This window comes from Cryptomeria japonica, chromosome 11, assembly GCF_030272615.1.
Source record: "Cryptomeria japonica chromosome 11, Sugi_1.0, whole genome shotgun sequence".
NCBI lineage: Eukaryota > Viridiplantae > Streptophyta > Pinopsida > Cupressales > Cupressaceae > Cryptomeria > Cryptomeria japonica.
In genome coordinates, this window is record NC_081415.1 from 486,568,114 (window position 1) to 486,583,451 (window position 15,338).

The 15,338-nt window shown below is 40.8% G+C and overlaps 2 protein-coding genes across 2 annotated transcripts; both read left to right on the plus strand.

The window, feature by feature from the left end:
* The first annotated feature begins 2,208 nt into the window (after positions 1-2,208).
* Positions 2,209-3,909, plus strand: LOC131032435 (uncharacterized). Its single transcript, XM_057963402.2, has one exon. It carries the CDS (start codon positions 2,351-2,353, stop codon positions 3,359-3,361), a length of 1,011 nt encoding a protein of 336 aa, XP_057819385.2. The 5' UTR covers positions 2,209-2,350; the 3' UTR covers positions 3,362-3,909.
* A 9,415-nt stretch (positions 3,910-13,324) lies between these two features.
* Positions 13,325-15,086, plus strand: LOC131032434 (uncharacterized). Its single transcript, XM_057963400.2, has one exon. The coding sequence runs from the start codon at positions 13,497-13,499 to the stop codon at positions 14,505-14,507; it is 1,011 nt and encodes a 336-aa protein (XP_057819383.2). The 5' UTR covers positions 13,325-13,496; the 3' UTR covers positions 14,508-15,086.
* Positions 15,087-15,338: the final 252 nt, after the last annotated feature.

Genomic DNA, 15,338 nt, shown 5'->3' on the forward strand with positions numbered 1-15,338 from the left:
CTTGTCCTCTAGGATGACATAGTTTGTCATGGTGGTGTACTAGAGTTGGCCTAGTGGTGGAGAGCCTATACTCTTGCGAAAGAGGTCACAAGCTCAAATCCTATAGGGAGAAATGTATGTACACCATGTTTGTATCACAACTAGGTGCCTCTTCTAAGGAACATAGGGTAGTTCCCTATTATTATAAGCCACTTGCAAACCCAAAAATAGATTTCCCAATACCATGGACTATAAAAGGATGCATATCCATTTCTATTAAGGTAACAATTCTTGACATCTAATAAGAACTAGATAATTGATCAAATCAAGTAGAAAAAGTGCAATACCCATTAGGATCAAATCTATGCCTACGGAAATGACCTAAATACATGGATTCAACAAAAAGAAAGTTGTAGTATTATATATAGTAACAATTGAGCTAGCCATTTTCCCCAAAAGGTGCACCTATTTAAGAAATCACTACCATCCTAGTTAAGGATCTCACATTAGGCTTGTTAAAAAAATGCCACTAATCCTGAGGGGAGATGTTGGACAAGTTCTAACAATCTCCCCCTTAGTGTTACCCAAGGGGATTCAAACCTACAACTCCACTTTGATACCACTTATTAACAATTGAGCTAGCTGTTTTTCCTAAAAGGTGCACCTATTTGACAGATTGTTACCATTCCAATTAAGGATCTTGTAAAAGGCTTGTTAACCCATGTCACGAATCCCAAGGGGATAAATTGGGACCATTCCAACAATGTAGATTTCTAGATAGAAGACACATCCTAATGCTTATATTTCTATATCAAGTCATCAAAGTTTGTCACATCACATTTATTCATCCACATCATTCCTAGAGTTAACTACACTCCTCTTTTACAATTATTTTCTTAAAATAACATTTAATTCAAAATTATTGAAGACCATAATGATCATTTATTAAACTATATTAATTTATCTTTACATGTATTAATTTCATTTCATTAGACTTGACTAATTTTAATGAAATGTTATTTTCATTTATAAGTTTATAAATATTTCAATCGCTTAAAATTTATATTATGTCCTTTCTCCCTTTACCTAACTGTTAATACATTACATCATTTATATTGATTCATTATCCTCCCATATACATCAACTCTTTCCTACTCATATTTCTTTTCATTTTTCTTACCTTGTACCCATTCACATCATTAATTTCATTATGATTTTGCTTACCATTTTTCTACTTCACTCATTTTCTTTACCTTCTACCCATTCACATCATTAATTTCATGATGCTTTTGCTTACCATTCTTCTACTCCACTCATTTCCCTTACCTTCTACCCATTCATATCATTAATTTTATTTTATTTTATTGTTATGATTCTTGTTCTCCGCTCCCTCCTTCATTATCTCCCCCTTTCTTCATGTTACTTTGTAGAATTTGCAACAACCTTTTGTGGACCAATGCTTTATCAATTTTCACTAATAATCAACCCTTATTTATTTATATAATTCATAATTACTACCCTCCATAATTACTTACTAATTTTTCTTTTAAAATAATTTACATTTGATAACATTTTAACATATTTGTTTTCTTTTAATCCACTTAAACCCTTGAAAAGATGTTAGATAATAAACCTTAATAACATAAATTTGTAGACGGTTATGATATCAATTTATAGAGGGTTGAAATATCAATTTGTAGAGGGTTGTGACAAAGAGGAGAGCCCAATGGATTAAGGAGAGTACTAAAGAAAATTTAAAGATACAATGGGCTAGAACATTTAATGCATTAATGCATGCATGATAAGGACTAATGATAGTCATATGGAATGGTATAATCAGTAGGAACAATTATAAATTTTTATGAAACTACTTTTTCAAAAAGAAAATCTGTTTGGTGAAGTCGAAAGGTTCTTAATGAGTCCACCACGGATCAAGTTTGGCTAAGTGCAAGCTTCCGACATCAAAAAGGAATTGAGAAAATGGATACCCCTCAATCCTTGACTCTTAGCCAAAAATATTCAACCCAAAACTCATGCTCTAGTATCTACATAACACAACTTTGTGAATTAAAAAAAAAAAATTATCTCCTAAAATTTGTGATCTAACTTTTAGTTAGTCCCTTTTCATTGGACCATAGCCTTAATGATGGGAGAGATGGATATGGGATTTAAGCTACAGTTCCAGACACATATTCGGGGGTACGTGCTTCCCACACGTCGACAGTGACAGTTTGAACAGCGTGGACAGATACTCCACCCTAATCCTTCCCTGTTCTATTTAATCAAGCTGGTAATAAGGCTAAATCTACTTATCCTGCATTTAATTGTGCCGATACAGGAAAATTCAAGAGTTTTCTGAAACCCCAAACCCATGGCATTGGCCTTCATTCCAAGCCTTCGGAGTCCAATATGGTCAACAAGGTCCAATTCTTTGAAACCCCATAGCCAAAACAGTCAAAGCCAAACTGCCCCAATAATGTGCAAGAAAAAGAAGCAGGACAATTCGGGCTCGAACACCGTCAGGGCCTCCTACAGCAAGCCCCTGAAGGCCCGCCTGGCAGAGGGCGAGAAGCTCTATGGGGCTTTTCTTGTGAGCTTTTCACCACTTGTAGCTGAGATCATGGGCTACGCAGGCTATGATTTCGCTGTTGTGGACATGGAGCACGGCCCTGGGGATTTCATGGCGGCCGTTCCTGTGCTGCAGGTGTTGGCCTCCACAAATACCCCTGCTATCATCCGGATCCCTGATAATGACCCTGTTATGGTTAAAAAGGCCATGGATTTAGGGCCCCAGGGGCTTATGTTCCCCATGATTGAGAGCCCTAAGGACGCTAAGAAGGCCGTTTCCTACTGCCGCTACCCGCCTAAGGGCATCCGCGGGGCTGCACATGGTGTCGTCAGGGCATCCCGTTATGGGATTAACGAAAATTATTTGAACGAGTATGAAGACGAGTTGCTGGTCATGTGCCAGGTGGAGTCTGAGGATGCCGTGAAGAAAATCGAGGAGATTGCTCAGGTTGAGGGTGTTGATTGTATTCAGATGGGTCCAACTGATTTGGCTTCTAGTATGGGTTTTTTGAGCGATTTGGGCAACACTAAGGCCAAGGAGATGTTGATGAGGGCGGAAAGAGGGGTTTTGGGGGTGAAGAATGGGCCTTTTCTGGCAGGTTTTGCTATGCCATGTGACCCTCCGGATGAGATTCAGAAGAGGGGCTATCATATGGTGAGTGGGGCTGTGGATATTGCCTTGATTAGAGATGCTGCACTTGCAGATGTGAGGAAGTATAAAGCCTGGAATGGTGGTGGTGCTTCTGCTGACATGGAGGAGGGCCATGATGTGGACGTTTTGTCTGGCAATGAAGCTGAGAAGGAATTTGCATGAAATTCATCACTGCATTTGTGCACTTGGAAATTTGTAGAGGGAAGAAGCAATTCCAATCTGTGTGGAGACCTGGAGGATACACAAAATCGTCATAGGTAGGGTATATAACTTTCTGCAATGGATTATAGATACGTAGAATTTACTGGTTCAATAATGTTGTTTGGTCACTCAGTGATAGGTGATCTTAGAAGTAGCCTGAAAATCCAATAGCTTGTATAAAACGAGTCATAAGCTGGTGGACTCTTGTAAGATTCACAAGTACAGCAGTCAGGCAGGGTTAGTGGATGGGAGTGTGAATGCTGTAATTACCCAAACCAAATCTTGGTCCAACTTGTGAAAGGTTTAGATGTTCCGGACTACAAACTCTGCTTCTATTGTGTGTCTGTTTTTAAGCTTCATTGTGGACCAAGCTCTTGTTATGAGGACCAAATGTAAATAGATTTTGTTTATGAACAAAGAAAATGGGTCTCTGCAAAGTACTGAAGACATTAAAGCCTTGCTAATGGTTGAAGTCTGGTATAGAAATCTATCTTTTCAATTTATGGCAATGGGTGCAATGTGTTGTCTTTATAGTTTTGCTTTTCAGGCCGGAGGTTTTATGGTAGCCCATTATGTTTGGTTTAGAGGGTCTCTATGTCTGAGTTAGTACTCCCATTTCCTGGTTACCTAGTACCATAGCTATAAGATTGATCCGACATTCACCTCTAAAATTAAAGATCAATTTTATTTATTATTCACAAATTTTGTTCCCATTCTCAATCTAGTTTGATACACATTTTGAATGATTATTAATATGAATTTGTATCTAAAGGCATTTAATTACATTCATTTTTACACATCAAGAATATCAAGCATTCAATAAGTATTTAGAAGCGCACTTTAAATTATGCGTTAAAAGAAGTAGCAAGATATACATTCTTTCTTCTTGTTTATTGATCTTTGGCTTGATTGTAAAGTTGTTTTGTCATGGTGGTTGATCTAGGGTAACTTATCCTCTAGAACGATGTAGTTTGTCATAGTGGTACACCCGAGTTGGTTTAGTGGTGACACGTTTGTAGCATAGTTTGGTGCCTCTTCCAAGGAGTCGAGGGTAGTTCCATAATATTTTTAAGCCACATGTAGACCCAAAAATAGATTGCGCAATACCATGGACTATAAAAGGACCCATATCCATTTATATTAAGGTGCTTTTAGATATTACCAATTCTTGACATCTATAAGAACTAATAATTGAGCAAATCAAGTAGAAAAAGTGCAATACCCGTTAAGATCAAATCTATGCATATGAAAATGACCTAGATACATGGATTCAACAAAAAAATGTTGTAGTATTATATATATTAATAATTGAGCTAGCCATTTTTCTCAAAAGGCACACATATTTAAGAAATCGCTACCATCCTAGTTAAACCATGTCACTAATCCTTTACCAAGGGAATTCGAAACTGCAACCCTACTTTGATACCACTTATTAGCAAGTGAGCTAGCCGTTTTTTCTAAAAGGTGCAGCTATTTGAGAAAGCCTTCTAGTTAAGGATCTCGCAAAAGGCTTGTTATCCCATGTCACAAATTTTTAGAGGGTGCATTGGAAACATTCTAACAATATAGATTTCTAGATAGAAGATGCATCCTAGTACTTATTTTTCTATATCAAATTATCAAAGTTTGTAGCATTAGATTTATTCATCCACATTATTCCTAGAGCTAACTACACTCCTCTTTTACAATTATTTTCTTAAAATAACATTTATACAAATCTCCTGCAAAGCATGTGGATGAAGCCTCTAAATCGGCCTTGAAGGAACAATGCATCTCCTCGATGGCCAGCTCGGTTTCATTGGTTGATCAATTGTAAGATGGCAAGATTGCGAGGGACCCCACAGTCACCCCAGAGACAACTCGCTCCCCGTTGGTGTTTCCCACTCCGAACCAAAGTATCCTCTCACCAGGTGCTCCTGGTGCGTCATCCAGTGGTTGCATGACCCCTGTTGACGAGGGTTGGATTACTCAAAAAACGCAAGACCAAGAATGCAAAGCCTGATGTGGGGACGTAGCTTAAAGCGGGTCGGCCATCGTAGAGACTATCGAGACAAAAGGAAGCAACAAGGGATATTGCCAATGGCAGGCATCAAACCTTGGAGACGTCCATAAAAGGTAAGAAATGAAGGTCCTCTCATGGAACATGAGGGGCCTCAACAACCCCCAAAAGCAATATGCTCTTAAGAAGTGTATTTTTTAAAATAAAATTATGGTCCTTCTTTTCCAAGAAGTTAAGATGTCTATGTCTTCCTTTTCCCTTGTTGCTGGGAAAATTTGGCCTAGTGCTAAGTTTGTTATCAGTGATGCTACTGGAGCCTCTGGTGGCTTGGTTACCATGTGGGACCCCTCCCATTTTTCTGGCAGTTTTCTCTCCTCCTCGGCCAACCTTTTGGTCTCTAAACTCTCTTCCCTGATGAACTCCTGCCTTCTCGTTAATGTTTACGCCCCCAATGTCAGATCAGGTAGACTAAATCTCTAGAACGACATAACTGCTCTAATACAAAATAATGCCAATGCCCACTGGTTGATTGCGGGTGATTTCAACTCTCCTTTGATCCCCTCTAAGAAGTTGGGAGGCCTTCCAGAGTACTCGGACAACATGACTAATCTTGTCGACTTCATTGTCAGGAATGGGTTGATGGATGTGGAACTAACGGGGCAAAAATTCACTTGGTCCAATCTTAGGAAGGGAAAGGATCTTATTCAGGTCAAACTTGACAAATTTATCATATCGGGCAATTGGGGAATTGGTCCCTCCTTGAAGCTCACTGCCCTCCCCAGAACGGTCTCTGACCACAACCCCCTTCTCCTCTGGAATACCACAAATGCTGCAAGGAAAAATCATCCTTTTCGGTATGAAATTATGTGGAATTCTCATCCGAAGTTCAAGGATTGCATTAAAAGATGGCGGAGCACCTACAGACCTGACACACCTATGTTCTAGATTGCCTAGAAGCTCAACTTGGTCAAAAGAAACGTCTGGGGTTGGAATAAATACACCTTCAGGGATATCTTCAAGCAAAAAAAGGAGCTCAATAGTAAATTGACTGTCCAAGAGCGCATTGATCAAGGTGACTCCCTTGAAGCTACCCCTATGGAGGAGGCTGCTTTCCACAGAAAATGGAAGGAAAACTCCCACAAAGAAGAACTCTACTGGAAACATAAATCCAGGGTTCAATGGCTCAAAGAGGGTGACAAGAATACAACTTTCTTTCACATATATGTTATTATCCATAGGCGTAGAAACCACATCTCCTCCCTCATGGACGATAACAATCAAGAGGTCAATGATGAGGATAGTTTGAGCAGACTGACTACCAACTATTTTGCCACTTTGTTTAGGGAAGATGGTGACTTGGAGGCCCCTGCCGAGGAGGATCTTCTCAACTGCCTCCCACCACCCCTCCCAGTGGAAGATAACAACCTCATTTTGGCCCCTGTTTCTGAAGATGAAGTCAAGTCCTTTGTTTTTGCTATGGGTTCCTTCAAAGCCCCGAGTCCTAATGGTTTTCCCCTCGACTTTTTTCCAAGATTTCTGGGATGTGGCAGGCCCTGATGTTGTTCTGACCACTAGGGATTTTTTCAGATCTAGAAGGCTCCTCAACAAGCTCAATCACACCTTCATTGCCCTTGCCCCTAAAACTCAGGAGGCATCTAGTCTCAAGGACTTCCGCCCTATCAGTTTTCGCAATACTATTTGTAAAATCTTCAGCAAAGTTCTTGTTAATAGGCTCAAACCTTTCTTGGATCCTTTGATTAGCCCTTCCCAGAAGGGTTTTGTCTCGGGTAGACAAATTCTTGATGCGGTCATCTCTACTCATGAGATTATTCACTCCATGGATAAGTGTCATCACTCAGGGATGGTGCTCAAGCTTGAAATCTCCAAGGCTTATGATAGAGTCAACTGGAACTTCCTTTTCAAAGTTCTCAAAGCTATGGGGTTTGGAGATAAACTCATCAAACTTATTGGGGAATGCATATCTATGGTCACCTACGTTGTGCTTCTCAACAGGAGCTCCTTGGAGAAGTTTAGGGCCTCTAGAGGGTTGTGACAAGGGGATCCTCTATCCCCTTACCTTTTCATCATCCTTGCTGAAGCGTTGGCTTCTAACTTGAACTCTATGGTTTGCAGGGGAGCTCTACTGGGCATCAAACCTACCTCTACGATGCCTCATAATATTATGCAATAGTTCGTCGACGACACTGTTGTTTTTGGTATCTCCTTTGTGTGTGAAGCTAAGGCTTGGAAATCCTTTCTCAACTCCTATGCTCTGGCCTCTGGCCAACACATTAACTATGAGAAGAGCAACATTTACTTCTTTCACAATCATGTCCAAATCCAAGATAAAGTTTCCAGAATCCTTGGTTGTCAAAGGGCCTCCCTCCTTGGCACCTACCTGGGCCTCCCCTTGATTGTCAAAGATGTCTCTAATTTCTTATAGATCTCTATCCTCGAAAGAATGCAGAAGAAGATGGCTAGTTGGAAAGGTAGATTCCTCAGTAGTGCTAGGAAATTGCAACTACTCTCCTCCTCCCTTCAGGGGATCCCTATGTACTTTCTCTCCCTTTTAAAGATTTCTGCGGCTATGACTGTTAAGCTGGAGAATATCCAAAAGACTTTCCTTTGGACAAGAATGGAAGAAAACAAGAGGCTTCCCTTGGTGGGCTAGGACAAAGTTTGTCTTCCGAAGGCCATGGGCGGGTTGGGAACCCACAAGATCTCAAGGTTCAATAAGGCCCTTATGACCAAAATTGTCTGGAAGCTTCTGAATAAGGATACGGATTGGAGTAGAATCATCAAGGCCAAGTACTTGGGTAATGGAGACTTTTCCTCTATTCTGAAAGAGGAGGGCCTTCCTAGGGGTTCCAAAATTTGGAATAACATCTTGAGTTGCAGGGACCCTTTATCTCATGGCTTGACGTGGTTTATTAGAAATGGTAGGATTATTCTCTTCTAGGAGGATTGTTGGTTGGGAGAGAGACCCCTTGCTTCTTCCCCTTCCCTTAGAAGGCTCCAGGATGCTACCAAAAGCTTCTTTGGAGAAAGGGTCAGTGATTATTTCAACAACCGCACTTGGAGGGCCTTGGAGGACTACTGCATTGATCATCCCTTCCTCCTCCCTGTTGCTAGAGAGCTCCATAAGCTTTTGGCTAGTATGTTCCTCCCCCTTTTTCCTAGGGAGGATAGATTCATTTGGAAGTGGGACCCCTCTGGAGACTTCTTTGTCAGAACTGCCTACACGAGCTTGGTAAGAGAACTTTTTTACACCTCTATTTGGAAAGAGGTCTAGAATCCCCAACTCATCCCCAAGGTTAATTTCTTTTGATCTGCTCTCCTCAACAAACTTTTGACCTAAGACAATTTGGTCAAGCGGGGATTCCAATTCCCTAACAGATGCATCCTCTGCAAAAATCATGAGGAAAGTCCTACTCATCTCTTCCTCCACTGTGCCTTTACTCGGGAGCTCTGGGGGATGGTCTACAACAAGCTCAATATCTATTGGATTATGAATGATAATTTGTTAAATTTGTCCCAAGAGTTTCGGGGCCCCTCTTCCAACCCCCTTATCCAACAACTATGGAAACAAATCCTCCCTCATGTGAGCTGGAGTATCTGGAAGGAAAGGAATGACATGATATTCAGAGACAAAGAGGCCTCTGTGGAAATTGTGTTTGCTTGATTCCTTAAGTTGATTCTTGAGAATATCTCTGTTTCTAAAACCCGGATTGCGTCCAAGCCCCCGTCTACTTGGGACTGGGAAATTGCTAGATGTTGGAACATTCCCCCCTTGTTCTCTCTTGTTGACTACTCTAAGAGACTCCTAAGACAAAGCACGGTCAAGTCCCCTTCGACTACACATTTCAATCTCAATTTTGATGGGGCTGCCAGGGGGGACCTGGCTACTGGTGGAGGGGTTATCGGATCCCATTTGGGAGCCCTTGTTGCTGCTTATGCGGGTAACCTAAATGGGAATTCCTCTAATCAGGATGAAGCTATGGCCTTAGCCTGGAGAATTCGTCTCGCCCTCACCATGGGAATTAGGATTATGGACATTGAGGGTGACTCCAAGCTCATCATTGATGTTGTCAAATGGCAGAATAAGCTTAATTGGACCATTGAGGGAACCATTAGGGACACCTTGAGGCTCATCTTCGGGCTTGACTTGTTCAAAATTATACATGTCTTCAGGGAAGGCAATAGAGTGGTGGATGCCCTGGTGGCCATTGGTCTAAATCTCTGAGGATTGAGATGTTGGAGGAGTCACAATTCCCTCCCGGACCATGTTGACTTCCTTCTTTAGGAAGAGAAATCCAAAAATTTTACTAATGATTGATTTGTTGCCAAGTGTTTTCCTTACTCTCCTCTCTTCCCTTGGGGTAGTTTGGAGGTGTTGGTTTCATAATTCAAATTTTGGGAATATCCCTTCGATCTTTTCTGATGTGGTGGTGAGTCGTTCAGCCAGGCTAGCGGTGATGGACATGTTGCTGTGTTGGCAATTACTTTGGGCTTACAACATCATGATGAGGTACGATTGGATTGGTATCATGTTGGTTGCCGCCGGTATTTGCTGGCTCTTCATGCCTCATAACCAGGAAATCATTTCTAAAAGTGATTTTCATTTTTTCCCATGCACCCAATTTCATGTCTCATTTATTGACGCCAGGCTCACACACTTCCCATTATCTCTTCTTGGCTTGCTTCTTGAAGGGTCTCTGCAACTTTCTCTGTGAAATTTTTTTCATGACTAAAGAAGCTCTGTTGGCGGAGGATATGGGGGGCGACAGAATTAGATACGAACCAGATAATCCGAATGATTTCAAAAATGACCCCCTGGTCTAGAAATTTTGCATTGAAGGAGGGGTTGCCGATTTTTTTGATTGCCTCAAGGGTCATGATGAGCAGCTCTCGACTGCTTTTGCCTCCTCCTGGTCTGGGAGGCGTGTCTCAGTGGGCGACATTGCCTTTGATGTCTCTGAGGAGACTATTGCCCAGGCTACGAAGTTGACCCTTGATGACCGTCACTAGAAGCGTACTAGCCATGTTGCAATTAGCAAAGGTTTGAAATGATTCTTCTGCAACTGCAAAGAACTCGTCAAGCTCCAAGGTGGATTTGCTCGGGAGGAGCTCAAACACTCGTGGAACATGATCTGCCTTATGATCATGAAGTAATTCACTCTCGAAGGCAGGCACGAGGTATTCTACTACTATCATTTGCCCCTTCTCAATCATTTCCACAATAATGATTTGCTCTGTCTACCCTTTTATTTACTGCACTCTATTGAAAGATCTGTTAAAGACACCATGGATCCCAAGCATGGGGATAAGCCGCCCTACCTCCTTCACCAGGGCCTCATTTACACGCTGTATAAATTCCATGAGAACCTTTCGCTCTCTCAGCCCCCCATGCCTACTCCTCAGCAGCTTGTTGCCCTGTCTATGGCATTCCCCAGATTTTTTCAATATCCCCATGAAGGCTTTGCTATGACCACCATGTCTTTGCATGCTTATGCCTCGACTGTTTCCTTATAGCAATCTCCCCCAATTTGACTTTGTCAGCCTGTCCCAGTGCTTCCTGCTCCCTGTTCAAGGGCAAAGGCAAAACCCCTGTTAAACGCAAATGTATTGTCTTTGATGACAATTCCTCCTCTGAGGATGCTGAGAATGACAACCCTTCCCTTGATTTAGAGGTTAAAAGGAGATCCTCCAGACTAGCTTCCAAAAGCCGCAAGAAGAAGACCCCGATGATCGAAAATATTGACTCAGAGGAGGACCCCATTAGGGACAAGGAGGGAGAGGACCCTAATACCACTATGGGGGCCCCTAATGGGGATGTTGTGGATGTGGATATGACTAGGGACCCCATGGTTCCGACCACTGTTGGTGCCGTTGACACATGCAATTCTAAAATGCAAACCTAAGACCCCATTGATGTTAAGGATACGACCCCTATGAACATGGGCACTAAGGGTGTCATGAGCGAGGAAATTTCTGATAACAAAGCCCTGGACTCTGGTAACTTGGACCTGGATTTAAAGATGGTTGAACAGGTGATGCAATTTGTCCCCCTGATGGGCCTGGGTAATGACATTGACAACTCCCCTGCTGGAGATGTGCCCAAGGACATGGAAAAGGCTATGAATGACATGGTTGTTGTGAACCCCTAGGGTGTCCCTACTCTGCAGCAAATGGAAAAGCTGAGCATAGATGTGTTGGACATCACACATAGGATTGAATTGCAGGCTATCATGGACGATGTCAACCGACTCAAGAGCAAGATGGAAACTTGGGATGCCCAAATGGCGAGCCTTAACAAATTTCATTTGCAGGTGTTGCATAGCTCGACGCTCACCCTCTTTTTGCTGAGGGAATGTACTGCGGACACAGAAGAGGATAAGCAGGAGGCTAGTGACCTTTACAAGTTCCTGTACAATGAATGGAACAATGCCATGGATGCCACTGGGGTGCGCAAGGGACCCCTGTAGTTTGTTTTTGTGTTTTCTATTGTTGGTTCTGATTTCTAAAGACTTGGTCTCTTTTCGCTGATAGTTGTTGTTATGTTGTTATAGTGTTGTTTCTGCACTATGATTTTTAATAGTTTTACTATGTAAAAAGGGTCAGTGCCCTTGTTCTCACTACTTTATTAATCAAAAACATTTATTCAAAATTATCTATGCCCATAATTATCATTTATTGAACTATGTTAATTTATCCATACATGTATTAATTTCATTTCATTAAAATTGACTAATTTTAATGAGATGCTATTTTCCTTTATAAGTTTATAAATATTTCAATCACTTAAAATTCATATATTCTCCTAAGGTCTTTTACCTTACCTAGTAATGGATGCATTACTACTTTTCGCTTTGCATTTATTTTTTCCCACTCATTTATTTTTGCCTTACATATATTCTTTCCTACTCATATTTATTTTAGTTTTCATTATTTTATACCCATTCACATCATTAATTTCATTATAATTTTGCTTACCATTTTTCTACTTCACTCATTTTCTTTACCTTCTACCTTCACATCATTAATTTCATGATACTTTTGCTTACCATTCTTCTACCCCACTCACATCATTAATTTTGTTTTATTTTTTTGTTACAACTCCCTCCTCATTTTCTCCCCCTTTAATCATGTTACTTAATAGAATTTACAACTTTTTTTTTGGACCTATGCTTTATCTATTTTAACTAATAATCAACTCTTGTTTATTTACATAATTTACACTTACTATCCTCCGTAATCACTTACCAAAAAAACATTATATTTACATTTGACAACCTTTTAACATATTAATGATTCAACACTTACCAATTTTACTTAAAAAAAAAAACAAAAAAACATTATATTTACATTTGACAACCTTTTAACATATTAATGATCTTTGAATCAGGTCAAACCTTTGGAAAGATGTTATATGATAGTCTTAAACAACATTAATTTGTATAAAGTTATAATATCAAATTATAGAGGGTTGAAATATCAATTGATAAAAAGGATTGTGACAAAAAGGAGAGTCTAATAGAAAAAGAACATTGAATACATAAATACATGTATAATAGGACTAACAATAGTCATATAAAATGGTATGAACCATTTTAAATTTTTATGGAACCATTTTTAAAAAAATAAATCTCTTGTCAATGAGTCTTTGATATGTGAAGGTGAAAGATTGTCAATGAGTCCATCAGAAATCAAGTCTCCAACATCATAAAAATGAAACAGACAAAAAAATTATGATGAAACTCCAACTAAATGAATAATCCTCCATCACAAAAATTAAATTAAAAAAAATCTCCACCTCAACTTTTAGTTAACTCCTTTCCATGGGACCATTGCCTTAATGATAGGAGAAAATCTAAGGGTGGATATTTGGGATTTAAGCTACACAGTTCCAGACACTTATTTGGGGGTACGTGCTTCCCACACGTCGACAATGACAGTTTGAACAGCGTGGACAGATATTCCACCCTAATCTTATCCTGTTCTATTTAATCAAGCCAGTAAATAGGTCTTGTTCTATTTTTCCTACTTTTAATTGCATTGATCAGGAGAAGTTCAGGAGATTTCTGAAGCCCCAAACCCATGGCATTGGCCTTCGTTCCAAGCCTTCGGACTCCAATATGGTCGCCAAGGTCCAATTCTTCGAAGCTTCACGGCCAAAACAATCGAAGCCAAATTGCCCCAATAATGTGCAAGAAAAAGAAGCAGGACAATTCGGGCTCGAACACCATCAAGGCCTCCTACAGCAAGCCTCTGAAGGCCCGCCTAGCAGAGGGCGAGAAGCTCTATGGGGCTTTTCTTATGGGCTTTTCACCACTTGTAGCTGAGATCATGGGCTACGCGGGCTATGATTTTGCTGTCGTGGACATGGAGCACGGCCCTGGGGATTTCATGGCGGCTGTTCCTGTACTGCAGGTGTTGGCCTCCACAAATACCCCTGCGATCATACGGATCCCTGATAACGACCCTGTTATGGCTAAAAAGGCCATGGATTTAGGGCCCCAGGGGCTTATGTTCCCCATGATTGAGAGCCCTAAGGACGCTAAGAAGGCCGTTTCCTACTGCCGCTACCCGCCCAAGGGCATCCGCGGGGCTGCACATGCTGTCGTCAGAGCTTCCCGCTATGGGATTAACGAAAATTATCTGAACGAGTATGAAGATGAGTTGCTGGTCATGTGCCAGGTGGAGTCTGAGGATGCCGTGAAGAAAATCGAGGAGATTGCTCAGGTTGAGGGTGTTGATTGTATTCAGATGGGTCCAACTGATTTGGCTTCTAGTATGGGATTTTTGAGCGATTTGGGAAACAGGAAGGCCAAGGAGATGTTGATGAAGGCGGAAAGAGGGGTTTTGGGGGCTAAGAATGGGGCTTTTCTATCTGGTTTTGCGTTGCCGACTGACCCTCCGGATGAGCTTCAGAAGAGGGGCTATCATATGGTGAGTGGGGCTGTGGATATTAGCTTGATTAGAAATGCTGCACTTGCGGATGTGAGGAAGTATAAAGCCTGGAATGGTGGTGGTGCTTCTGCTGACATGGAAGAGAGCCATGATGTGGAGGTTTTGTCCGGCGATGAAGCTGAGAAGGAATATGCATGAAATTCATCACTGCAGTTGTGCACTTGGGAATGTGTAGAGGGAAGAAGCAATTCCAATCTCTGTGGAGACCTGGAGGATACACAAAATCGTCATAGGTAGGGTATATAACTTTCCCCAATGGATTATGGATGTTTAGAATTTACTAGTTCAATAATGTAGTTTTGGTCACTCAGTGATAGGTGATCTTAGAAGTAAACTGAAAATCCTATAGCTTATATAGAACGAGTCATAAGCTGGTGGACTCTTGTAGGATTCAAATTTACTGCAGTCAGGCAGGGTGAGTGGATGGGAGTATGTCTGTTACGTTCTTCGGAAAGCTGTAAAATGCTGTAATACACCCAACCTAAATCTTGGTCCAACTTGCGAAGGGTTTAGATGCTCGGGACTACAAACTCTGCTTCTATGGTGTGTCTGTTTTTAAACTTCATCATTGACCAAGCTATTGTTATGTGAACCAAATGTAAATAGAACTGTTCACTTTGTTTATGAACAAAAAAATGGGTCTGTGCAAAGCACTGAAGACAATTTAAGCCTTGCTAATGGTTGAGCTCTGTTATAGAAATCTCTCTTTTCAATTTAGGGCAATCGTCTTTATGGTTTTGCTTTTCAGGCCGGAGGTTTTATGGCATCCCATTATGTTTGGTTTAGAGGGTCTGGTACTATGTTTATGAGTTTTTTCTTTCACGATCTCTCTGTTTAAACTTGTTAAAGGCTATTGTAAATGAACATAGGGGAAGGGGTCAGTTACTAATTTTTAAAAAAAATTAAAAAATATAATCAAAAGTTTATTAAGATATTTCACACATCAATATCCATTCATTTGTACTTCCA